Source organism: Rana temporaria, chromosome 1 (assembly GCF_905171775.1).
Source record: "Rana temporaria chromosome 1, aRanTem1.1, whole genome shotgun sequence".
NCBI lineage: Eukaryota > Metazoa > Chordata > Amphibia > Anura > Ranidae > Rana > Rana temporaria.
Window position 1 is genome coordinate 10,868,381 of NC_053489.1, and position 27,827 is coordinate 10,896,207.

At 49.9% G+C, this 27,827-nt stretch overlaps 1 protein-coding gene across 1 annotated transcript; it reads left to right on the forward strand.

Moving 5' to 3' along the window:
- Window positions 1-636: 636 nt before the first annotated feature.
- On the forward strand, window positions 637-27,525 carry LYRM2 (LYR motif containing 2). Its single transcript, XM_040335731.1, has 3 exons — window positions 637-736; window positions 23,218-23,358; window positions 27,064-27,525. The coding sequence occupies exons 1-3, from the start codon at window positions 695-697 to the stop codon at window positions 27,142-27,144; spliced, it is 264 nt and encodes an 87-aa protein (XP_040191665.1). The 5' UTR covers window positions 637-694; the 3' UTR covers window positions 27,145-27,525.
- The last annotated feature ends 302 nt before the right edge of the window (window positions 27,526-27,827 follow it).

Genomic DNA, 27,827 nt, shown 5'->3' on the forward strand with positions numbered 1-27,827 from the left:
AGAGGGAGGGGGGGATACAGAGAGAGCGAGGGGTATACAGAGAGAGCGAGGGGTATACAGAAAGAGAGGGGGGGTATACAGAGAGAGCGAGGGGTATACAGAAAGAGAGGGAGGGGTATACAGAGAGAGCGAGGGGTATACAGAAAGAGAGGGAGGGGTATACAGAGAGAGCGAGGGGTATACAGAAAGAGAGGGGGGGTATACAGAGAGAGCGAGGGGTATACAGAAAGAGAGGGAGGGGTATACAGAGAGAGAGAGCGAGGGGTATACAGAAAGAGAGGGGGGGGTATACAGAGAGAGCGAGGGGTATACAGAAAGAGAGGGAGGGGGGTATACAGAGAGAGCGAGGGGTATACAGAGAGAGAGCGAGGGGTATACAGAGAGAGCGAGGGGTATACAGAAAGAGAGGGAGGGGGTATACAGAGAGAGCGAGGGGTATACAGAAAGAGAGGGAGGGGGGTATACAGAGAGAGCGAGGGGTATACAGAGAGAGAGATACAGGTATACAGAGAGGATATAATATAAAAGAAGATGGACAGAGAAGGAGAGAGAGACCTTCAGGGTGAGGTCGTATGCTCTCTCAGCTCTGCTTGCAGTCTCCTATTTCCTGCTTCCGGGTCACATGTTTCCGGTGACATCACTGGTGGGTGAATCTGAAGGATGTGAAGTTGTGAACTGGTCGTTACCGAGAAGAATGTCCTCCAGACTTCCTCCAGCCGCTTTCAGCCTCAGACAGGTGACACATTGCTGTATATGGGGGCTGTATACATAGTATGGGGGGGTACAGGGGACACATTGCTGTATATGGGGGGCTGTATACATAGTATGGGGGGGTACAGGGGACACATTGCTGTATATGGGGGGCTGTATACATAGTATGGGGGGGTACAGGGGACACATTGCTGTATATGGGGGGCTGTATACATAGTATGGGGGGTACAGGGGACACATTGCTGTATATGGGGGCTGTATACATAGTATGGGGGGTACAGGGGACACATTGCTGTATATGGGGGGCTGTATACATAGTATGGGGGGGTACAGGGGACACATTGCTGTATATGGGGGGGCTGTATACATAGTATGGGGGGTACAGGGGACACATTGCTGTATATGGGGGTCTGTATACATAGTATGGGGGGTACAGGGGACACATTGCTGTATATGGGGGGCTGTATACATAGTATGGGGGGGTACAGGGGACACATTGCTGTATATGGGGGGCTGTATACATAGTATGGGGGGGTACAGGGGACACATTGCTGTATATGGGGGGTGTATACATAGTATGGGGGGTACAGGGGACACATTGCTGTATATGGGGGTCTGTATACATAGTATGGGGGGTACAGGGGACACATTGCTGTATATGGGGGTCTGTATACATAGTATGGGGGGTACAGGGGACACATTGCTGTATATGGGGGGCTGTATACATAGTATGGGGGTACAGGGGACACATTGCTGTATATGGGGGCTGTATACATAGTATGGGGGTACAGGGGACACATTGCTGTATATGGGGGCTGTATACATAGTATGGGGGGGGTACAGGGGACACATTGCTGTATATGGGGGCTGTATACATAGTATGGGGGGGGGTGTACAGGGGACACATTGCTGTATATGGGGGCTGTATACATAGTATGGGGGGGTACAGGGGACACATTGCTGTATATGGGGGCTGTATACATAGTATGGGGGGGTACAGGGGACACATTGCTGTATATGGGGGCTGTATACATAGTATGGGTGGTACAGGGGACACATTGCTGTATATGGGGGGCTGTATACATAGTATGGGGGGTACAGGGGACACATTGCTGTATATGGGGGGCTGTATACATAGTATGGGGGGGTACAGGGGACACATTGCTGTATATGGGGGGCTGTATACATAGTATGGGGGGTACAGGGGACACATTGCTGTATATGGGGGCTGTATACATAGTATGGGGGGTACAGGGGACACATTGCTGTATATGGGGGTCTGTATACATAGTATGGGGGGTACAGGGGACACATTGCTGTATATGGGGGGCTGTATACATAGTATGGGGGGTACAGGGGACACATTGCTGTATATGGGGGCTGTATACATAGTATGGGGGTACAGGGGACACATTGCTGTATATGGGGGCTGTATACAGAGTATGGGGGGTACAGGGGACACATTGCTGTATATGGGGGGGCTGTATACATAGTATGGGGGGGGTACAGGGGACACATTGCTGTATATGGGGGGCTGTATACATAGTATGGGGGTACAGGGGACACATTGCTGTATATGGGGCTGTATACATAGTATGGGGGTACAGGGGACACATTGCTGTATATGGGGGCTGTATACATAGTATGGGGGGGTATAGGTGACACATTGCTGTATATGGGGGCTGTATACATAGTATGGGGGTGTACAGGGGACACATTGCTGTATATGGGGGCTGTATACATAGTATGGGGGGTACAGGGGACACATTGCTGTATACATAGTATGGGGGGTACAGGGGACACATTGCTGTATATGGGGGCTGTATACATAGTATGGGGGGGGTACAGGGGACACATTGCTGTATATGGGGGCTGTATACATAGTATGGGGGGGTACAGGGGACACATTGCTGTATATGGGGGGCTGTATACATAGTATGGGGGGTACAGGGGACACATTGCTGTATATGGGGGGCTGTATACATAGTATGGGGGGGTACAGGGGACACATTGCTGTATATGGGGCTGTATACATAGTATGGGGGGTACAGGGGACACATTGCTGTATATGGGGGCTGTATACATAGTATGGGGGGGGGGGGGTACAGGTGACACATTGCTGTATATGGGGGGCTGTATACATAGTATGGGGGGTACAGGGGACACATTGCTGTATATGGGGGGCTGTATACATAGTATGGGGGGTACAGGGGACACATTGCTGTATATGGGGGCTGTATACATAGTATGGGGGGGTACAGGGGACACATTGCTGTATATGGGGGGTGTATACATAGTATGGGGGGGGTACAGGGGACACATTGCTGTATATGGGGGCTGTATACATAGTATGGGGGTACAGGGGACACATTGCTGTATATGGGGGGCTGTATACATAGTATGGGGGGGTACAGGGGACACATTGCTGTATATGGGGGCTGTATACATAGTATGGGGGGTACAGGTGACACATTGCTGTATATGGGGGTGTATACATAGTATGGGGGGTACAGGGGACACATTGCTGTATATGGGGGGGCTGTATACACAGTATGGGGGGGGTACAGGGGACACATTGCTGTATATGGGGGGCTGTATACATAGTATGGGGGGTACAGGTGACACATTGCTGTATATGGGGGGCTGTATACATAGTATGGGGGGTACAGGTGACACATTGCTGTATATGGGGGGGCTGTATACATAGTATGGGGGGGTACAGGGGACACATTGCTGTATATGGGGGGCTGTATACATAGTATGGGGGGGTACAGGGGACACATTGCTGTATATGGGGGTCTGTATACATAGTATGGGGGGTACAGGGGACACATTGCTGTATATGGGGGTCTGTATACATAGTATGGGGGGTACAGGGGACACATTGCTGTATATGGGGGGCTGTATACATAGTATGGGGGGTACAGGGGACACATTGCTGTATATGGGGGGCTGTATACATAGTATGGGGGGGGTACAGGGGACACATTGCTGTATATGGGGGCTGTATACATAGTATGGGGGTACAGGGGACACATTGCTGTATATGGGGGGCTGTATACATAGTATGGGGGGGGTACAGGGGACACATTGCTGTATATGGGGGGGCTGTATACATAGTATGGGGGTGTACAGGGGACACATTGCTGTATATGGGGGGGCTGTATACATAGTATGGGGGGTACAGGGGACACATTGCTGTATATGGGGGCTGTATACATAGTATGGGGGGTACAGGGGACACATTGCTGTATATGGGGGCTGTATACATAGTATGGGGGGGGTACAGGTGACACATTGCTGTATATGGGGGCTCTATACATAGTATGGGGGGTACAGGGGACACATTGCTGTATATGGGGGCTGTATACATAGTATGGGGGGTGCAGGGGACACATTGCTGTATATGGGGGTTGTATACATAGTATGGGGGGTACAGGGGACACATTGCTGTATATGGGGGGCTGTATACATAGTATGGGGGGGTACAGGTGACACATTGCTGTATATGGGGGGCTGTATACATAGTATGGGGGGTACAGGTGACACATTGCTGTATATGGGGGGCTGTATACATAGTATGGGGGGGTACAGGGGACACATTGCTGTATATGGGGGGCTGTATACATAGTATGGGGGGTACAGGGGACACATTGCTGTATATGGGGGGCTGTATACATAGTATGGGGGGTACAGGGGACACATTGCTGTATATGGGGGGCTGTATAAATAGTATGGGGGGGGGGTACAGGGGACACATTGCTGTATATGGGGGGGGCTGTATACATAGTATGGGGGGTACAGGGGACACATTGCTGTATATGGGGGCTGTATACATAGTATGGGGGGGGGTACAGGGGACACATTGCTGTATATGGGGGGGGCTGTATACAGAGTATGGGGGTGTACAGGGGACACATTGCTGTATATGGGGGCTGTATACATAGTATGGGGGGTACAGGGGACACATTGCTGTATATGGGGGCTGTATACATAGTATGGGGGGTACAGGGGACACATTGCTGTATATGGGGCTGTATACATAGTATGGGGGGGGTACAGGGGACACATTGCTGTATATGGGGGGCTGTATACATAGTATGGGGGGTACAGGGGACACATTGCTGTATATGGGGGGCTGTATACATAGTATGGGGGGGTACAGGGGACACATTGCTGTATATGGGGAGCTGTATACATAGTATGGGGGGTACAGGGGACACATTGCTGTATATGGGGGGGCTGTATACATAGTATGGGGGGTACAGGGGACACATTGCTGTATATGGGGGCTGTATACATAGTATGGGGGGTACAGGGGACACATTGCTGTATATGGGGGGGCTGTATACATAGTATGGGGGTACAGGGGACACATTGCTGTATATGGGGGCTGTATACACAGTATGGGGGGTACAGGGGACACATTGCTGTATATAGGGGCTGTATACATAGTATGGGGGGTACAGGGGACACATTGCTGTATATGGGGGGCTGTATACATAGTATGGGGGGTACAGGGGACACATTGCTGTATATGGGGGGCTGTATACATAGTATGGGGGGGGTACAGGGGACACATTGCTGTATATGGGGGCTGTATACATAGTATGGGGGGTACAGGGGACACATTGCTGTATATGGGGGGCTGTATACATAGTATGGGGGGGTACTGGGGACACATTGCTGTATATGGGGGGCTGTATACATAGTATGGGGGGTGCAGGGGACACATTGCTGTATATGGGGGGCTGTATACATAGTATGGGGGTACAGGGGACACATTGCTGTATATGGGGCTGTATACATAGTATGGGGGTACAGGGGACACATTGCTGTATATGGGGGCTGTATACATAGTATGGGGGGTATAGGTGACACATTGCTGTATATGGGGGCTGTATACATAGTATGGGGGTGTACAGGGGACACATTGCTGTATATGGGGGCTGTATACATAGTATGGGGGGGTACAGGGGACACATTGCTGTATACATAGTATGGGGGGTACAGGGGACACATTGCTGTATATGGGGGCTGTATACATAGTATGGGGGGGTACAGGGGACACATTGCTGTATATGGGGGCTGTATACATAGTATGGGGGGTACAGGGGACACATTGCTGTATATGGGGGGCTGTATACATAGTATGGGGGGTACAGGGGACACATTGCTGTATATGGGGGCTGTATACATAGTATGGGGGGGTACAGGGGACACATTGCTGTATATGGGGCTGTATACATAGTATGGGGGGTACAGGGGACACATTGCTGTATATGGGGGGCTGTATACATAGTATGGGGGGGTACAGGGGACACATTGCTGTATATGGGGGCTGTATACATAGTATGGGGGGGTACAGGGGACACATTGCTGTATATGGGGGGGCTGTATACATAGTATGGGGGGTACAGGGGACACATTGCTGTATATGGGGGCTGTATACATAGTATGGGGGGGTACAGGGGACACATTGCTGTATATGGGGGGTGTATACATAGTATGGGGGGGGTACAGGGGACACATTGCTGTATATGGGGGGCTGTATACATAGTATGGGGGTACAGGGGACACATTGCTGTATATGGGGGGCTGTATACATAGTATGGGGGGGTACAGGGGACACATTGCTGTATATGGGGGCTGTATACATAGTATGGGGGGTACAGGTGACACATTGCTGTATATGGGGGTGTATACATAGTATGGGGGGTACAGGGGACACATTGCTGTATATGGGGGGGCTGTATACACAGTATGGGGGGGTACAGGGGACACATTGCTGTATATGGGGGGCTGTATACATAGTATGGGGGGTACAGGTGACACATTGCTGTATATGGGGGGGCTGTATACATAGTATGGGGGGGTACAGGGGACACATTGCTGTATATGGGGGGCTGTATACATAGTATGGGGGGGTACAGGGGACACATTGCTGTATATGGGGGTCTGTATACATAGTATGGGGGGTACAGGGGACACATTGCTGTATATGGGGGTCTGTATACATAGTATGGGGGGTACAGGGGACACATTGCTGTATATGGGGGGCTGTATACATAGTATGGGGGGTACAGGGGACACATTGCTGTATATGGGGGGCTGTATACATAGTATGGGGGGGGTACAGGGGACACATTGCTGTATATGGGGGCTGTATACATAGTATGGGGGGTACAGGGGACACATTGCTGTATATGGGGGCTGTATACATAGTATGGGGGGTACAGGGGACACATTGCTGTATATGGGGGGCTGTATACATAGTATGGGGGGTACAGGGGACACATTGCTGTATATGGGGGGCTGTATACATAGTATGGGGGGTACAGGGGACACATTGCTGTATATGGGGGCTGTATACATAGTATGGGGGGTACAGGGGACACATTGCTGTATATGGGGGGCTGTATACATAGTATGGGGGGTACAGGGGACACATTGCTGTATATGGGGGCTGTATACATAGTATGGGGGGTACAGGGGACACATTGCTGTATATGGGGGCTGTATACATAGTATGGGGGTACAGGGGACACATTGCTGTATATGGGGGGCTGTATACATAGTATGGGGGGGGTACAGGGGACACATTGCTGTATATGGGGGGGCTGTATACATAGTATGGGGGTGTACAGGGGACACATTGCTGTATATGGGGGGGCTGTATACATAGTATGGGGGGTACAGGGGACACATTGCTGTATATGGGGGGCTGTATACATAGTATGGGGGGTACAGGGGACACATTGCTGTATATGGGGGCTGTATACATAGTATGGGGGGGTACAGGTGACACATTGCTGTATATGGGGGCTCTATACATAGTATGGGGGGTACAGGGGACACATTGCTGTATATGGGGGCTGTATACATAGTATGGGGGGTGCAGGGGACACATTGCTGTATATGGGGGTTGTATACATAGTATGGGGGGGTACAGGGGACACATTGCTGTATATGGGGGGCTGTATACATAGTATGGGGGGGTACAGGTGACACATTGCTGTATATGGGGGGCTGTATACATAGTATGGGGGGTACAGGTGACACATTGCTGTATATGGGGGGCTGTATACATAGTATTGGGGGGTACAGGGGACACATTGCTGTATATGGGGGGCTGTATACATAGTATGGGGGGTACAGGGGACACATTGCTGTATATGGGGGGCTGTATACATAGTATGGGGGGTACAGGGGACACATTGCTGTATATGGGGGGCTGTATAAATAGTATGGGGGGGGGGGTACAGGGGACACATTGCTGTATATGGGGGGGCTGTATACATAGTATGGGGGGTACAGGGGACACATTGCTGTATATGGGGGCTGTATACATAGTATGGGGGGGGGTACAGGGGACACATTGCTGTATATGGGGGGGGCTGTATACAGAGTATGGGGGTGTACAGGGGACACATTGCTGTATATGGGGGCTGTATACATAGTATGGGGGGTACAGGGGACACATTGCTGTATATGGGGGCTGTATACATAGTATGGGGGTACAGGGGACACATTGCTGTATATGGGGCTGTATACATAGTATGGGGGGGGTACAGGGGACACATTGCTGTATATGGGGGGCTGTATACATAGTATGGGGGGTACAGGGGACACATTGCTGTATATGGGGGGCTGTATACATAGTATGGGGGGGTACAGGGGACACATTGCTGTATATGGGGAGCTGTATACATAGTATGGGGGGTACAGGGGACACATTGCTGTATATGGGGGGGCTGTATACATAGTATGGGGGGTACAGGGGACACATTGCTGTATATGGGGGCTGTATACATAGTATGGGGGGTACAGGGGACACATTGCTGTATATGGGGGGGCTGTATACATAGTATGGGGGTACAGGGGACACATTGCTGTATATGGGGGCTGTATACACAGTATGGGGGGTACAGGGGACACATTGCTGTATATAGGGGCTGTATACATAGTATGGGGGGTACAGGGGACACATTGCTGTATATGGGGGGCTGTATACATAGTATGGGGGGTACAGGGGACACATTGCTGTATATGGGGGGCTGTATACATAGTATGGGGGGGGTACAGGGGACACATTGCTGTATATGGGGGCTGTATACATAGTATGGGGGGTACAGGGGACACATTGCTGTATATGGGGGGCTGTATACATAGTATGGGGGGGTACTGGGGACACATTGCTGTATATGGGGGGCTGTATACATAGTATGGGGGGTGCAGGGGACACATTGCTGTATATGGGGGCTGTATACATAGTATGGGGGGTATAGGTGACACATTGCTGTATATGGGGGCTGTATACATAGTATGGGGGGTACTGGGGACACATTGCTGTATATGGGGGCTGTATACATAGTATGGGGGGGTACAGGGGACACATTGCTGTATATGGGGGGCTGTATACATAGTATGGGGGGTACAGGGGACACATTGCTGTATATGGGGGCTGTATACATAGTATGGGGGGTACAGGGGACACATTGCTGTATATGGGGGCTGTATACATAGTATGGGGGGGTACAGGGGACACATTGCTGTATATGGGGGGCTGTATACATAGTATGGGGGGGTACAGGGGACACATTGCTGTATATGGGGGGCTGTATACATAGTATGGGGGGGTACAGGGGACACATTGCTGTATATGGGGGGCTGTATACATAGTATGGGGGGGTACAGGGGACACATTGCTGTATATGGGGGCTGTATACATAGTATGGGGGGGGGTACAGGGGACACATTGCTGTATATGGGGGTTGTATACATAGTATGGGGGGGTACAGGGGACACATTGCTGTATATGGGGGCTGTATACATAGTATGGGGGGGTACAGGGGACACATTGCTGTATATGGGGGGCTGTATACATAGTATGGGGGGGTACAGGGGACACATTGCTGTATATGGGGGCTGTATACATAGTATGGGGGGGTACAGGGGACACATTGCTGTATATGGGGGGCTGTATACATAGTATGGGGGGGTACAGGGGACACATTGCTGTATATGGGGGCTGTATACATAGTATGGGGGGGTACAGGGGACACATTGCTGTATATGGGGGTTGTATACATAGTATGGGGGGGTACAGGGGACACATTGCTGTATATGGGGGCTGTATACATAGTATGGGGGGTACAGGGGACACATTGCTGTATATGGGGGCTGTATACATAGTATGGGGGGTACAGGGGACACATTGCTGTATATGGGGGCTGTATACATAGTATGGGGGGGTACAGGGGACACATTGCTGTATATGGGGGTCTGTATACATAGTATGGGGGGTACAGGGGACACATTGCTGTATATGGGGGTCTGTATACATAGTATGGGGGGTACAGGGGACACATTGCTGTATATGGGGGTCTGTATACATAGTATGGGGGGTACAGGGGACACATTGCTGTATATGGGGGTCTGTATACATAGTATGGGGGGTACAGGGGACACATTGCTGTATATGGGGGCTGTATACATAGTATGGGGGGTACAGGGGACACATTGCTGTATATGGGGGGCTGTATACATAGTATGGGGGGGTACAGGGGACACATTGCTGTATATGGGGGGCTGTATACATAGTATGGGGGGTACAGGGGACACATTGCTGTATATGGGGGCTGTATACATAGTATGGGGGGTACAGGGGACACATTGCTGTATATGGGGGCTGTATACATAGTATGGGGGGTACAGGGGACACATTGCTGTATATGGGGGTTGTATACATAGTATGGGGGGTACAGGGGACACATTGCTGTATATGGGGGCTGTATACATAGTATGGGGGGTACAGGGGACACATTGCTGTATATGGGGGGGCTGTATACATAGTATGGGGGGGTACAGGGGACACATTGCTGTATATGGGGGGCTGTATACATAGTATGGGGGGGGGTACAGGGGACACATTGCTGTATATGGGGGCTGTATACATAGTATGGGGGGGTACAGGGGACACATTGCTGTATATGGGGGTTGTATACATAGTATGGGGGGTACAGGGGACACATTGCTGTATATGGGGGCTGTATACATAGTATGGGGGGGTACAGGGGACACATTGCTGTATATGGGGGCTGTATACATAGTATGGGGGGGTACAGGGGACACATTGCTGTATATGGGGGCTGTATACATAGTATGGGGGGGGTACAGGGGACACATTGCTGTATATGGGGGCTGTATACATAGTATGGGGGGTACAGGGGACACATTGCTGTATATGGGGGTTGTATACATAGTATGGGGGGTACAGGGGACACATTGCTGTATATGGGGGCTGTATACATAGTATGGGGGTACAGGGGACACATTGCTGTATATGGGGGCTGTATACATAGTATGGGGGGGTACAGGGGACACATTGCTGTATATGGGGGCTGTATACATAGTATGGGGGGTACAGGGGACACATTGCTGTATATGGGGGGCTGTATACATAGTATGGGGGGTACAGGGGACACATTGCTGTATATGGGGGGCTGTATACATAGTATGGGGGTACAGGGGACACATTGCTGTATATGGGGGGCTGTATACATAGTATGGGGGGTACAGGGGACACATTGCTGTATATGGGGGGCTGTATACATAGTATGGGGGGTACAGGGGACACATTGCTGTATATGGGGGGCTGTATACATAGTATGGGGGGTACAGGGGACACATTGCTGTATATGGGGGTTGTATACATAGTATGGGGGGGGTACAGGGGACACATTGCTGTATATGGGGGGTGTATACATAGTATGGGGGGTAGAGGGGACACTTTGCTGTATATGGGGGCTGTATACATAGTATGGGGGGTACAGGGGACACATTGCTGTATATGGGGGCTGTATACATAGTATGGGGGGGGGTGCAGGGGTCACATTGCTGTATATGGGGGCTGTATACATAGTATGAGGGGGTACAGGGGACACATTGCTGTATATGGGGGGATGTATACATAGTATGGGGGGGGGGTACAGGGGACACATTGCTGTATATGGGGGTTGTATACATAGTATGGGGGGTACAGGGGACACATTGCTGTATATGGGGGGCTGTATACATAGTATGGGGGGTACAGGGGACACATTGCTGTATATGGGGGCTGTATACATAGTATGGGGGGTACAGGGGACACATTGCTGTATATGGGGGGCTGTATACATAGTATGGGGGGGTACAGGGGACACATTGCTGTATATGGGGGCTGTATACATAGTATGGGGGGGTACAGGGGACACATTGCTGTATATGGGGGGTGTATACATAGTATGGGGGGTAGAGGGGACACTTTGCTGTATATGGGGGCTGTATACATAGTATGGGGGGTACAGGGGACACATTGCTGTATATGGGGGCTGTATACATAGTATGGGGGGGTACAGGGGACACATTGCTGTATATGGGGGCTGTATACATAGTATGGGGGGTATAGGGGACACATTGCTGTATATGGGGGCTGTATACATAGTATTGGGGGGTATAGGGGACACATTGCTGTATATGGGGGCTGTATACATAGTATGGGGGGGTACAGGGGACACATTGCTGTATATGGGGGCTGTATACATAGTATGGGGGGTACAGGGGGACACATTGCTGTATATGGGGGTGTATACATAGTATGGGGGTACAGGGGACACATTGCTGTATATGGGGGCTGTATACATAGTATGGGGGGGTATAGGGGACACATTGCTGTATATGGGGGCTGTATACATAGTATGGGGGGTACAGGGGTCACATTGCTGTATATGGGGGCTGTATACATAGTATGGGGGGGTACAGGGGACACATTGCTGTATATGGGGGGCTGTATACATAGTATGGGGGGGTACAGGGGACACATTGCTGTATATGGGGGGCTGTATACATAGTATGGGGGGTACAGGGGACACATTGCTGTATATGGGGGCTGTATACATAGTATGGGGGGGGGGTGCAGGGGTCACATTGCTGTATATGGGGGGCTGTATACATAGTATGGGGGGGTACAGGGGACACATTGTTGTATATGGGGGGCTGTATACATAGTATGGGGGGTGCAGGGGACACATTGTTGTATATGGGGGGCTGTATACATAGTATGGGGGGTGCAGGGGACACATTGCTGTATATGGGGGCTGTATACATAGTATGGGGGGTACAGGGGACACATTGCTGTATATGGGGGGTGTATACATAGTATGGGGGGTACAGGGGACACATTGCTGTATATGGGGGCTGTATACATAGTATGAGGGGGTACAGGGGACACATTGCTGTATATGGGGGCTGTATACATAGTATGGGGGGGGGTACAGGGGACACATTGCTGTATATGGGGGGATGTATACATAGTATGGGGGGGGGTACAGGGGACACATTGCTGTATATGGGGGTTGTATACATAGTATGGGGGGTACAGGGGACACATTGCTGTATATGGGGGGCTGTATACATAGTATGGGGGTGTACAGGGGACACATTGCTGTATATGGGGGGCTGTATACATAGTATGGGGGTACAGGGGACACATTGCTGTATATGGGGGGCTGTATACATAGTATGGGGGGGTACAGGGGACACATTGCTGTATATGGGGGCTGTATACATAGTATGGGGGGGTACAGGGGACACATTGCTGTATATGAGGGCTGTATACATAGTATGGGGGGTAGAGGGGACACTTTGCTGTATATGGGGGCTGTATACATAGTATGGGGGGTACAGGGGACACATTGCTGTATATGGGGGCTGTATACATAGTAGGGGGGGGGGTACAGGGGACACATTGCTGTATATGGGGGCTGTATACATAGTATGGGGGGGGGTACAGGGGACACATTGCTGTATATGGGGGCTGTATACATAGTATGGGGGGTACAGGGGACACATTGCTGTATATGGGGGCTGTATACATAGTATGGGGGGTACAGGGGACACATTGCTGTATATGAGGGCTGTATACATAGTATGGGGGGTACAGGGGACACATTGCTGTATATGGGGGCTGTATACATAGTATGGGGGGTACAGGGGACACATTGCTGTATATGGGGGCTGTATACATAGTATGGGGGGGGGTACAGGGGACACATTGCTGTATATGGGGGCTGTATACATAGTATGGGGGGGTACAGGGGACACATTGCTGTATATGGGGGCTGTATACATAGTATGGGGGGGTACAGGGGACACATTGCTGTATATGGGGGGCTGTATACATAGTATGGGGGGTACAGGGGACACATTGCTGTATATGGGGGCTGTATACATAGTATGGGGGGTACAGGGGACACATTGCTGTATATGGGGGCTGTATACATAGTATGGGGGGTACAGGGGACACATTGCTGTATATGGGGGGTGTATACATAGTATGGGGGGTAGAGGGGACACTTTGCTGTATATGGGGGCTGTATACATAGTATGGGGGGTACAGGGGACACATTGCTGTATATGGGGGGTGTATACATAGTATGGGGGGTACAGGGGACACATTGCTGTATATGGGGGGTGTATACATAGTATGGGGGGGTACAGGGGACACATTGCTGTATATGGGGGGCTGTATACATAGTATGGGGGGTACAGGGGACACATTGCTGTATATGGGGGGCTGTATACATAGTATGGGGGGGGTACAGGGGACACATTGCTGTATATGGGGGCTGTATACATAGTATGGGGGTGTACAGGGGACACATTGCTGTATATGGGGGCTGTATACATAGTATGGGGGGTACAGGGGACACATTGCTGTATATGGGGGGCTGTATACATAGTATGGGGGGGTACAGGGGACACATTGCTGTATATGGGGGGCTGTATACATAGTATGGGGGGGTACAGGGGACACATTGCTGTATATGGGGGGCTGTATACATAGTATGGGGGGTACAGGGGACACATTGCTGTATATGGGGGCTGTATACATAGTATGGGGGGGTACAGGGGACACATTGCTGTATATGGGGGCTGTATACATAGTATGGGGGGTACAGGGGACACATTGCTGTATATGGGGGGTGTATACATAGTATGGGGGGTAGAGGGGACACTTTGCTGTATATGGGGGCTGTATACATAGTATGGGGGGTACAGGGGACACATTGCTGTATATGGGGGCTGTATACATAGTATGGGGGGGTACAGGGGACACATTGCTGTATATGGGGGGCTGTATACATAGTATGGGGGGTACAGGGGACACATTGCTGTATATGGGGGGCTGTATACATAGTATGGGGGGGTACAGGTGACACATTGCTGTATATGGGGGGGCTGTATACATAGTATGGGGGGGTAGAGGGGACACTTTGCTGTATATGGGGGCTGTATACATAGTATGGGGGGTACAGGTGACACATTGCTGTATATGGGGGGGCTGTATACATAGTATGGGGGGGTACAGGGGACACATTGCTGTATATGGGGGCTGTATACATAGTATGGGGGGTACAGGGGACACATTGCTGTATATGGGGGGCTGTATACATAGTATGGGGGGGTACAGGGGACACATTGCTGTATATGGGGGGCTGTATACATAGTATGGGGGGGGTACAGGGGACACATTGCTGTATATGGGGGCTGTATACATAGTATGGGGGTACAGGTGACACATTGCTGTATATGGGGGGCTGTATACATAGTATGGGGGGTACAGGGGACACATTGCTGTATATGGGGGCTGTATACATAGTATGGGGGGGTACAGGGGACACATTGCTGTATATGGGGGGCTGTATACATAGTATGGGGGGGGTACAGGGGACACATTGCTGTATATGGGGGGGCTGTATACATAGTATGGGGGTGTACAGGGGACACATTGCTGTATATGGGGGGGCTGTATACATAGTATGGGGGTGTACAGGGGACACATTGCTGTATATGGGGGGGCTGTATACATAGTATGGGGGGTACAGGGGACACATTGCTGTATATGGGGGCTGTATACATAGTATGGGGGGTACAGGGGACACATTGCTGTATATGGGGGCTGTATACATAGTATGGGGGGGGTACAGGTGACACATTGCTGTATATGGGGGCTGTATACATAGTATGGGGGGTACAGGGGACACATTGCTGTATATGGGGGCTGTATACATAGTATGGGGGGTGCAGGGGACACATTGCTGTATATGGGGGTTGTATACATAGTATGGGGGGGTACAGGGGACACATTGCTGTATATGGGGGGCTGTATACATAGTATGGGGGGTACAGGTGACACATTGCTGTATATGGGGGGCTGTATACATAGTATGGGGGGGTACAGGTGACACATTGCTGTATATGGGGGGCTGTATACATAGTATGGGGGGGTACAGGGGACACATTGCTGTATATGGGGGCTGTATACATAGTATGGGGGGGGGGGTACAGGTGACACATTGCTGTATATGGGGGGCTGTATACATAGTATGGGGGGTACAGGGGACACATTGCTGTATATGGGGGGCTGTATACATAGTATGGGGGGTACAGGGGACACATTGCTGTATATGGGGGGCTGTATACATAGTATGGGGGGGGTACAGGGGACACATTGCTGTATATGGGGGGGGCTGTATACATAGTATGGGGGGTACAGGGGACACATTGCTGTATATGGGGGCTGTATACATAGTATGGGGGGGGGGACAGGGGACACATTGCTGTATATGGGGGGGGCTGTATACAGAGTATGGGGGTGTACAGGGGACACATTGCTGTATATGGGGGCTGTATACATAGTATGGGGGGGTACAGGGGACACATTGCTGTATATGGGGGCTGTATACATAGTATGGGGGTACAGGGGACACATTGCTGTATATGGGGCTGTATACATAGTATGGGGGGGTACAGGGGACACATTGCTGTATATGGGGGGCTGTATACATAGTATGGGGGGTACAGGGGACACATTGCTGTATATGGGTGGCTGTATACATAGTATGGGGGGGGGGTACAGGGGACACATTGCTGTATATGGGGGCTGTATACATAGTATGGGGGGGGGTACAGGGGACACATTGCTGTATATGGGGGGCTGTATACAGAGTATGGGGTGTACAGGGGACACATTGCTGTATATGGGGGGCTGTATACATAGTATGGGGGGGTACAGGGGACACATTGCTGTATATGGGGAGCTGTATACATAGTATGGGGGGTACAGGGGACACATTGCTGTATACATAGTATGGGGGGGGTACAGGGGACACATTGCTGTATATGGGGGGCTGTATACAGAGTATGGGGTGTACAGGGGACACATTGCTGTATATGGGGGGCTGTATACATAGTATGGGGGGGGTACAGGGGACACATTGCTGTATATGGGGAGCTGTATACATAGTATGGGGGGTACAGGGGACACATTGCTGTATATGGGGGGGCTGTATACATAGTATGGGGGGTACAGGGGACACATTGCTGTATATGGGGGGGCTGTATACATAGTATGGGGGGTACAGGGGACACATTGCTGTATATGGGGGCTGTATACATAGTATGGGGGGTACAGGGGACACATTGCTGTATATGGGGGGCTGTATACATAGTATGGGGGGTACAGGGGACACATTGCTGTATATGGGGGGGCTGTATACATAGTATGGGGGTACAGGGGACACATTGCTGTATATGGGGGCTGTATACACAGTATGGGGGGTACAGGGGACACATTGCTGTATATGGGGGCTGTATACATAGTATGGGGGGTACAGGGGACACATTGCTGTATATGGGGGGCTGTATACATAGTATGGGGGGTACAGGGGACACATTGCTGTATATGGGGGGCTGTATACATAGTATGGGGGGGGTACAGGGGACACATTGCTGTATATGGGGGCTGTATACATAGTATGGGGGGTACAGGGGACACATTGCTGTATATGGGGGGCTGTATACATAGTATGGGGGGGTACTGGGGACACATTGCTGTATATGGGGGGCTGTATACATAGTATGGGGGGTGCAGGGGACACATTGCTGTATATGGGGGCTGTATACATAGTATGGGGGGTATAGGTGACACATTGCTGTATATGGGGGCTGTATACATAGTATGGGGGGGTACTGGGGACACATTGCTGTATATGGGGGCTGTATACATAGTATGGGGGGGTACAGGGGACACATTGCTGTATATGGGGGGCTGTATACATAGTATGGGGGGTACAGGGGACACATTGCTGTATATGGGGGCTGTATACATAGTATGGGGGGTACAGGGGACACATTGCTGTATATGGGGGCTGTATACATAGTATGGGGGGGTACAGGGGACACATTGCTGTATATGGGGGGCTGTATACATAGTATGGGGGGGGTACAGGGGACACATTGCTGTATATGGGGGGCTGTATACATAGTATGGGGGGGTACAGGGGACACATTGCTGTATATGGGGGGCTGTATACATAGTATGGGGGGGGTACAGGGGACACATTGCTGTATATGGGGGCTGTATACATAGTATGGGGGGGGTACAGGGGACACATTGCTGTATATGGGGGTTGTATACATAGTATGGGGGGGTACAGGGGACACATTGCTGTATATGGGGGCTGTATACATAGTATGGGGGGTACAGGGGACACATTGCTGTATATGGGGGCTGTATACATAGTATGGGGGGTACAGGGGACACATTGCTGTATATGGGGGCTGTATACATAGTATGGGGGGGTACAGGGGACACATTGCTGTATATGGGGGTCTGTATACATAGTATGGGGGGTACAGGGGACACATTGCTGTATATGGGGGTCTGTATACATAGTATGGGGGGTACAGGGGACACATTGCTGTATATGGGGGCTGTATACATAGTATGGGGGGTACAGGGGACACATTGCTGTATATGGGGGGCTGTATACATAGTATGGGGGGTACAGGGGACACATTGCTGTATATGGGGGCTGTATACATAGTATGGGGGGTACAGGGGACACATTGCTGTATATGGGGGCTGTATACATAGTATGGGGGTACAGGGGACACATTGCTGTATATGGGGGGGTGTATACATAGTATGGGGGGTACAGGGGACACATTGCTGTATATGGGGGGCTGTATACATAGTATGGGGGGGTACAGGGGACACATTGCTGTATATGGGGGGCTGTATACATAGTATGGGGGGGGTACAGGGGACACATTGCTGTATATGGGGGGCTGTATACATAGTATGGGGGGGTACAGGGGACACATTGCTGTATATGGGGGCTGTATACATAGTATGGGGGGTACAGGGGTCACATTGCTGTATATGGGGGGCTGTATACATAGTATGGGGGGGTACAGGGGACACATTGTTGTATATGGGGGGCTGTATACATAGTATGGGGGGTGCAGGGGACACATTGCTGTATATGGGGGCTGTATACATAGTATGGGGGGTACAGGGGACACATTGCTGTATATGGGGGCTGTATACATAGTATGAGGGGGTACAGGGGACACATTGCTGTATATGGGGGCTGTATACATAGTATGGGGGGTACAGGGGACACATTGCTGTATATGGGGGGGCTGTATACATAGTATGGGGGGTACAGGGGACACATTGCTGTATATGGGGGGCTGTATACATAGTATGGGGGGGGTACAGGGGACACATTGCTGTATATGGGGGCTGTATACATAGTATGGGGGGGTACAGGGGACACATTGCTGTATATGGGGGCTGTATACATAGTATGGGGGTACAGGGGACACATTGCTGTATATGGGGGCTGTATACATAGTATGGGGGGTACAGGGGACACATTGCTGTATATGGGGGGCTGTATACATAGTATGGGGGGTACAGGGGACACATTGCTGTATATGGGGGCTGTATACATAGTATGGGGGGTACAGGGGACACATTGCTGTATATGGGGGCTGTATACATAGTATGGGGGATACAGGGGACACATTGCTGTATATGGGGGCTGTATACATAGTATGGGGGGTACAGGGGACACATTGCTGTATATGGGGGCTGTATACATAGTATGGGGGGGGTACAGGGGACACATTGCTGTATATGGGGGCTGTATACATAGTATGGGGGGTACAGGGGACACATTGCTGTATATGGGGGGCTGTATACATAGTATGGGGGGTACAGGGGACACATTGCTGTATATGGGGGGCTGTATACATAGTATGGGGGTACAGGGGACACATTGCTGTATATGGGGGGGCTGTATACATAGTATGGGGGGTACAGGGGACACATTGCTGTATATGGGGGGCTGTATACATAGTATGGGGGGTACAGGGGACACATTGCTGTATATGGGGGGCTGTATACATAGTATGGGGGGTACAGGGGACACATTGCTGTATATGGGGGTTGTATACATAGTATGGGGGGGTACAGGGGACACATTGCTGTATATGGGGGGTGTATACATAGTATGGGGGGTAGAGGGGACACTTTGCTGTATATGGGGGCTGTATACATAGTATGGGGGGTGCAGGGGACACATTGCTGTATATGGGGGGTTGTATACATAGTATGGGGGTGCAGGGGACACATTGCTGTATATGGGGGCTGTATACATGGTATGGGGGGTACAGGGGACACATTGCTGTATATGGGGGGATGTATACATAGTATGGGGGGGTACAGGGGACACATTGCTGTATATGGGGGGTGTATACATAGTATGGGGGGTAGAGGGGACACTTTGCTGTATATGGGGGCTGTATACATAGTATGGGGGGTACAGGGGACACATTGCTGTATATGGGGGCTGTATACATAGTATGGGGGGGTACAGGGGACACATTGCTGTATATGGGGGCTGTATACATAGTATGGGGGGTATAGGGGACACATTGCTGTATATGGGGGTGTATACATAGTATGGGGGTACAGGGGACACATTGCTGTATATGGGGGCTGTATACATAGTATGGGGGGTACAGGGGTCACATTGCTGTATATGGGGGGCTGTATACATAGTATGGGGGGGTACAGGGGACACATTGTTGTATATGGGGGGCTGTATACATAGTATGGGGGGTGCAGGGGACACATTGTTGTATATGGGGGGCTGTATACATAGTATGGGGGGTGCAGGGGACACATTGCTGTATATGGGGGCTGTATACATAGTATGGGGGGTACAGGGGACACATTGCTGTATATGGGGGCTGTATACATAGTATGGGGGTACAGGGGACACATTGCTGTATATGGGGGGCTGTATACATAGTATGGGGGGTACAGGGGACACATTGCTGTATATGGGGGGTGTATACATAGTATGGGGGTACAGGGGACACATTGCTGTATATGGGGGGCTGTATACATAGTATGAGGGGGTACAGGGGACACATTGCTGTATATGGGGGCTGTATACATAGTATGGGGGGGTACAGGGGACACATTGCTGTATATGAGGGCTGTATACATAGTATGGGGGGTACAGGGGACACATTGCTGTATATGGGGGCTGTATACATAGTATGGGGGTACAGGGGACACATTGCTGTATATGGGGGCTGTATACATAGTATGGGGGTACAGGGGACACATTGCTGTATATGGGGGCTGTATACATAGTATGGGGGTACAGGGGACACATTGTTGTATATGGGGGCTGTATACATAGTATGGGGGGGTACAGGGGACACATTGCTGTATATGGGGGGCTGTATACATAGTATGGGGGGGGTACAGGGGACACATTGCTGTATATGGGGGCTGTATACATAGTATGGGGGGTACAGGGGACACATTGCTGTATATGAGGGCTGTATACATAGTATGGGGGGTACAGGGGACACATTGCTGTATATGGGGGCTGTATACATAGTATGGGGGGTACAGGGGACACATTGCTGTATATGGGGGCTGTATACATAGTATGGGGGGGGGGTACAGGGGACACATTGCTGTATATGGGGGCTGTATACATAGTATGGGGGGGGTACAGGGGACACATTGCTGTATATGGGGGCTGTATACATAGTATGGGGGGTACAGGGGACACATTGCTGTATATGGGGGGCTGTATACATAGTATGGGGGGTACAGGGGACACATTGCTGTATATGGGGGGCTGTATACATAGTATGGGGGGTACAGGGGACACATTGCTGTATATGGGGGCTGTATACATAGTATGGGGGGTACAGGGGACACATTGCTGTATATGGGGGGTGTATACATAGTATGGGGGGTAGAGGGGACACTTTGCTGTATATGGGGGCTGTATACATAGTATGGGGGGTACAGGGGACACATTGCTGTATATGGGGGGTGTATACATAGTATGGGGGGTACAGGGGACACATTGCTGTATATGGGGGCTGTATACATAGTATGGGGGTACAGGGGACACATTGCTGTATATGGGGGTCTGTATACATAGTATGGGGGGTACAGGGGACACATTGCTGTATATGGGGGCTGTATACATAGTATGGGGGGTACAGGGGACACATTGCTGTATATGGGGGGCTGTATACATAGTATGGGGGGTACAGGGGACACATTGCTGTATATGGGGGGCTGTATACATAGTATGGGGGGGTACAGGGGACACATTGCTGTATATGGGGGCTGTATACATAGTATGGGGGTACAGGGGACACATTGCTGTATATGGGGGCTGTATACATAGTATGGGGGGTAGAGGGGACACTTTGCTGTATATGGGGGCTGTATACATAGTATGGGGGGTACAGGGGACACATTGCTGTATATGGGGGGCTGTATACATAGTATGGGGGGTACAGGGACTTCCTGGGTGGCTGACTGGGAGAGGATGGACGGGTGGGGGAGGGGAGGACAGTATAGATAAGTATATGTTCTGCAGCATTAAGATATACCCGCTGCTTTGCAAAGCTCAGCTTCATTATAAGTCACCCCTTTGCTTGACCCAGTACCATGTGATCACTGTTACCAATCACAGTGGTGTCATGAATGAAAGCCATTGTTTACTAACGGGCACATGATCGCTGTGGTTGATCATTTGGCACCCGGGCGAATTACAGTGGCCCAGTACCCCGATCAGTGATCTGCTGTGTCCCTGAAGGGCAGGACGAGCGCCATTCTAGGACGACGTACCCACACATCCTCCCAGAAGCACGCTTTGTGTGGTCACAGCAGGTTGCCCATCAGGATACTGGGCTGCTGTGATTGGCCTGGGTGCCATGTGATCGCTGTGACCAATAGTCACAATAGTAAACCATGGCTTCCATTCCTGACGTTGTTGCTTGCCACTGTGATTGGTCGCAGTGATCACACGGTGCAGAGCCGTGTGATAGCTGCAGCCAATCACAGCAGTACGGTACCTAAAAATCTCCATAGGCGGTGTTTATATATTTTTTTAACGGTTACCAGTTTGGAGTTGCAGAGACTTCTTTGACCAACTACTAGATATACCGCGACCTGGATATACGAGAACTTTCCAACCACTTCCATGTCATGTCCAATGTCCTGCAGACAGAACAGGTAAACTTTTAGGATCTGCAGAGACTCTAACCCCAAACCTGTGTCCTCAGTTCCTCCTCAGGCAGCAGGTCCTCGGTCTGTACCGGAGGATCCTCCGAGGCGTGCGGCAGATCCCGGACCCCGCTGACCGCCGCTATATGAAGGAGTGGGCCCGAGGGGAGTTCCGCAGGAATCAGACGGCCACTGATGAGGTGAGGGGGAGGGGGGACGGGAGGATTCTGGGTGGCACTCCACTTTAACAGCCTATCCAGGACGAGCCCCCACGGAGGAGCTGCTGGTTATTTCTGGGTGGCATGTTACCTCTATGGTGCACCCCCTGAGGCAGGGGGTGCACCATAGAGGTAACATGACACCCAGAAATAACCAGCAGCTCCTCCGTGGGGGCTCGTCCTGGATAGGCTGTTAAAGCGGAGTTCCAACCACAATTAGCATTTTTTAAATGTATGTCCTTTCATCCTGCATTTTTATAATATAAATCCGGTCACTTACTATTTTACAATCCGCCGCCGATCCGCATTGATATTCAAAAAAGATAGTTTTATAAAACTATATCTACACCGTTGCCATTTTGCTTGTGGGCATTGTGAAGCCTACAGGCACCTACTTCCTGGAAGTCTTGGATGGGGAGTGATAATTGGACAGCGCACTGCATCCTGGGAAATGATGACACACATTTCCCAGGAGCATTAGAGGGAGATGATGTCAGAATCCTAGGTGGATTCAAAGGCAGATTTCGTGGGACCGCATAGCAACAGGCATTTCCAGGTGAGTAAAAAAAAATATTTTTATTCATATTTTTTTTTACTTTTTTAGGTCTAATGAGCACAATAATGGAAAAAAAAATTGGGATGGAAACTCCACTTTAACCACTTAAGCCCCGGACCAATATGCTGCTAAATAACCCAAGGCGTTTTTACAATTCGGCACTGCGTCGCTTTAACAGACAATTGCATGGTCGTGCAAACAAAATTGGCGTCCTTTTTTTCCCACAAATAGAGCTTTCTTTTGGTGGTATTTGATCACCTCTGTAGTTTTTATTTTTTGCGCTATAAACAAAAATAGAGCGACAATTTTGAAAAAAATTCTATTTTTTTGTTACTTTTTGCAATAATAAATATCCCCAAAAATATATATAAAAAAAATGTTTTTCCTCAGTTTAGGCCGATACGTATTCTTCTACCTATTTTTGGTAAAAAAAAATCGCAATAAGCGTTTATCGATTGGTTTGCGCAAAATTTATTGCGTTTACAAAATAGGGGATATTTTTATTGCTTTTTTTTTTATTTTTTTTTCTACTAATGGCGGCGATCAGCGTTTTTTTTTTTTTTTTTTTTTTTGTGACTGCGACATTATGGCGGACACATCGGACAATTTTGACACATTTTTTTTTGACCATTGTCATTTTCACAGCAAAAAATGCTATAAAAATGCATTGTTTACTGTGAAAATTACAATTGCAGTTTGGGAGTTAACCACAAGGAGGCGCTGAAGGGGTTAAGTGTGACCTCATGTGTGTTTCTAACTGTAGGGGGGCGGGGCTGGACGTGTGACGTCATTGATCGTGTTTCCCTATATCAGGGATCACACGATCGATGACGGCGCCACAGTGAAGAACGGGGAAGCCGTGTTTACACACAGCTCTCCCCGTCCTTCAGCTCCGGGGACCGATCGCGGGACTCCAGCGGCAACCGGGTCCCGCGGCTGCGGAGCGGGTTGCGGGCGCGCGACCGACCCATGGCTGGGCACTTAAAGAGGATGTACAGGTACGTGCTTGTGCCCAGCCGTGCCATTCTGCCAACGTATATCTGCAGGAGGCGGTCCTTAAGTGGTTAACTGGCCAAAAAAGCATCAAGCAAGATTTTCAGGCTGGGTTCACACGGGTGCGATGCTGGAACCACAGGGATTCCTGTGGTTGTTTTGTTTATTGCGCAAAAAATAAAAGCTGCAGAGGTGATCAAATACCACCAAAAGAAAGCTCTATTTGTGGGGAAAAAGGACGCCAATTTTGTTTGGGAGCCACGTCACACGACCGCGCAATTGTCAGTTAAAGCGATGCGATTTGCAAAAACTGGCCGGGTCCTTTACCTGCCTAAAGGTCCGGGTCTTAAAGTGGAGGTTCCCCCTAAAAAAAAAAAAAATTCTAACAATACATTGAGAAGACTGATTACACTGCGGGTAGGCTGGCTTTTTTTTTTTTTTTTTTTCGTACATACCTCGATATCGCCGTTTCATCCCTCGGCTTCCGGGTATGATTCTTGCTGAACCTAGTTGATTGACGTTCCTCCGACCGACACATACTTGACGTCACAACTTTCCGCCAGAAGCCGAATGTCATTGCGCAGGCGCCGTATAGTGTCAGCTCTATCTGGCACCTGCGCAGCGACGTTGGGCTTCTTTCGGAAAGTCGTGACGTCAAGTATGTGTCGGTCGGAGGAACGTCAATCAACTAGGTTCAGCAAGAATCATACCCGGAAGCCGAGGGATGAAACGGCGATAACGAGGTATGTACGAAAAAAAAAAAAAAGCCAGCCTACCCGCAGTGTAATCAGTCTTCTCAATGTATTGTTAGAATTTTTTTTTAGGGGAAACCTCCACTTTAAGTGGTTAAAAAAAGAAAAAAGCACCAAATGCGCACCTCCCCATTGAAATGCATTGAAAACGCCGCCGTGTTACGTTTTTGATGTGTGTGGTTTTTTTTTTAAGTCGCATGACCTATGAACAACAAACCATCAGCGCATTTTTCTGCGCCGTTATCGGCACCCTTTTGTCTTATCGTCAAAATGCAGATAACGGCCATACGTTTCGGTGGCCGAAATTTTGGTGCATCTCTACAAAAAAAATGTCGGGAAGGGGATAAAACCTCCGGGAGGCCATGTGGTTGACCGTTTTGATTCTTCATCCAAAATAAAGACGAAAAGCTTTGGCTTTAGATGTTCTTGAAGTCCATGTCTTTGACCTCTCAATGAAGTCCGTGTCTTTGACCTCTCAATGAAGTCCGTGTCTTTGACCTCTCAATGAAGTCCGTGTCTTTGACCTCTCAATGAAGTCCGTGTCTTTGACCTCTCTATGAAGTCCGTGTCTTTGACCTCTCAATGAAGTCCGTGTCTTTGACCTCTCAATGAAGTCCATGTCTTTGACCTCTCAATGAAGTCCGTGTCTTTGACCTCTCAATGAAGTCCGTGTCTTTGACCTCTCAATGAAGTCCGTGTCTTTGACCTCTCAATGAAGTCCGTGTCTTTGACCTCTCAATGAAGTCCGTGTCTTTGACCTCTCAATGAAGTCCGTGTCTTTGACCTCTCTATGAAGTCCGTGTCTTTGACCTCTCTGTGAAGTCCGTGTCTTTGACCTCTCTGTGAAGTCCGTGTCTTTGACCTCTCTGTGAAGTCCGTGTCTTTGACCTCTCTGTGAAGTCCGTGTCTTTGACCTCTCTGTGAAGTCAGTGTCTTTGACCTCTCTGTGAAGTCCGTGTCTTTGACCTCTCTGTGAAGTCCGTGTCTTTGACCTCTCTGTGAAGTCCGTGTCTTTGACCTCTCTGTGAAGTCCGTGTCTTTGACCTCTCTGTGAAGTCCGTGTCTTTGACCTCTCTGTGAAGTCCGTGTCTTTGACCTCTCTGTGAAGTCCGTGTCTTTGACCTCTCTGTGAAGTCCGTGTCTTTGACCTCTCTGTGAAGTCCGTGTCTTTGACCTCTCTGTGAAGTCCGTGTCCTCTCTGTGAAGTCCGTGTCTTTGACCTCTCTGTGAAGTCCGTGTCTTTGACCTCTTTGTGAAGTCCATGTCTTTGACCTCTTTGTGAAGTCCATGTCTTTGACCTCTCTGTGAAGTCCATGTCTTTGACCTCTCTGTGAAGTCCATGTCTTTGACCTCTCAGCTGGCTCTATGTTTTCTCTGCCTTTACAGGTCACCATACGGATGATGATCACACAAGGAAAGCAGCAAGTACAGAAACTAGAGACGACTCTTCAGCTGGCCCGGTCATAGACCCCCCTATGGTTACCACCAACCATTGTATATCCTCGCAGGACGTTGGGCCATGTTCCTCGCTGTCACGTGGAGGGACTTTACAAGGGAAGGACACAAAGTCGGGATGGTGTTCCGGAAATTGGACGGGATGGTTGCTTGATGCTTCGAGAACATTGGCTTGTTCTACAGCTCCATGTATGTGGACCACATGGAGAAAAATAAAGATGGACTCCTCTTAATGTATGACTAGATTTATGGATTCCATCAGCCTGGAGGTTTAGTATGGAACCAACAGACCCTCGAAAACCCAAATGTGATGAATGGCAATGTCAGGTGGTCTCCTTAAGTGCCTTTTATTGTCTCTTTTAATTTATTTGGAAAGTCCTTCTGTGAATTCTATCTCTCTTGTGTGTGTGGTTTGAGTTTAGTCACTTCATAAAAAGATTGGTTGTCATTGTACCTTACAGATACTCAGAGGCGGCTCTTTAATTAGGCGGTCGTCTAAGGCCTCACACTCGCAGGGGCCTCGTGGCCGCCTAACTTACCCAATGCATTACCCCAGTTTTGAGGGACAGGGGACCTTAAAGCTGATGTGCTCAGGCAGCGTTAAGAGCCCCGACTCAGGAGCGGGGCCGTAAGTGTCCCTAACATCCAGTAAATATCTGTGACACAACCCCTTGTGACGTCAATGACCCAGCATG

Bases quoted from the DNA above. Each gene is read 5' to 3' on its own strand.
- LYRM2 (XM_040335731.1), top strand. From the start codon at position 695: ATGTCCTCCAGACTTCCTCCAGCCGCTTTCAGCCTCAGACAG. The intron at 737-23,217 runs GTGACACATTGC...CTGTGTCCTCAG, and splicing joins CCGCTTTCAGCCTCAGACAG to TTCCTCCTCAGGCAGCAGGT. The intron at 23,359-27,063 runs GTGAGGGGGAGG...CTGCCTTTACAG, and splicing joins ATCAGACGGCCACTGATGAG to GTCACCATACGGATGATGAT.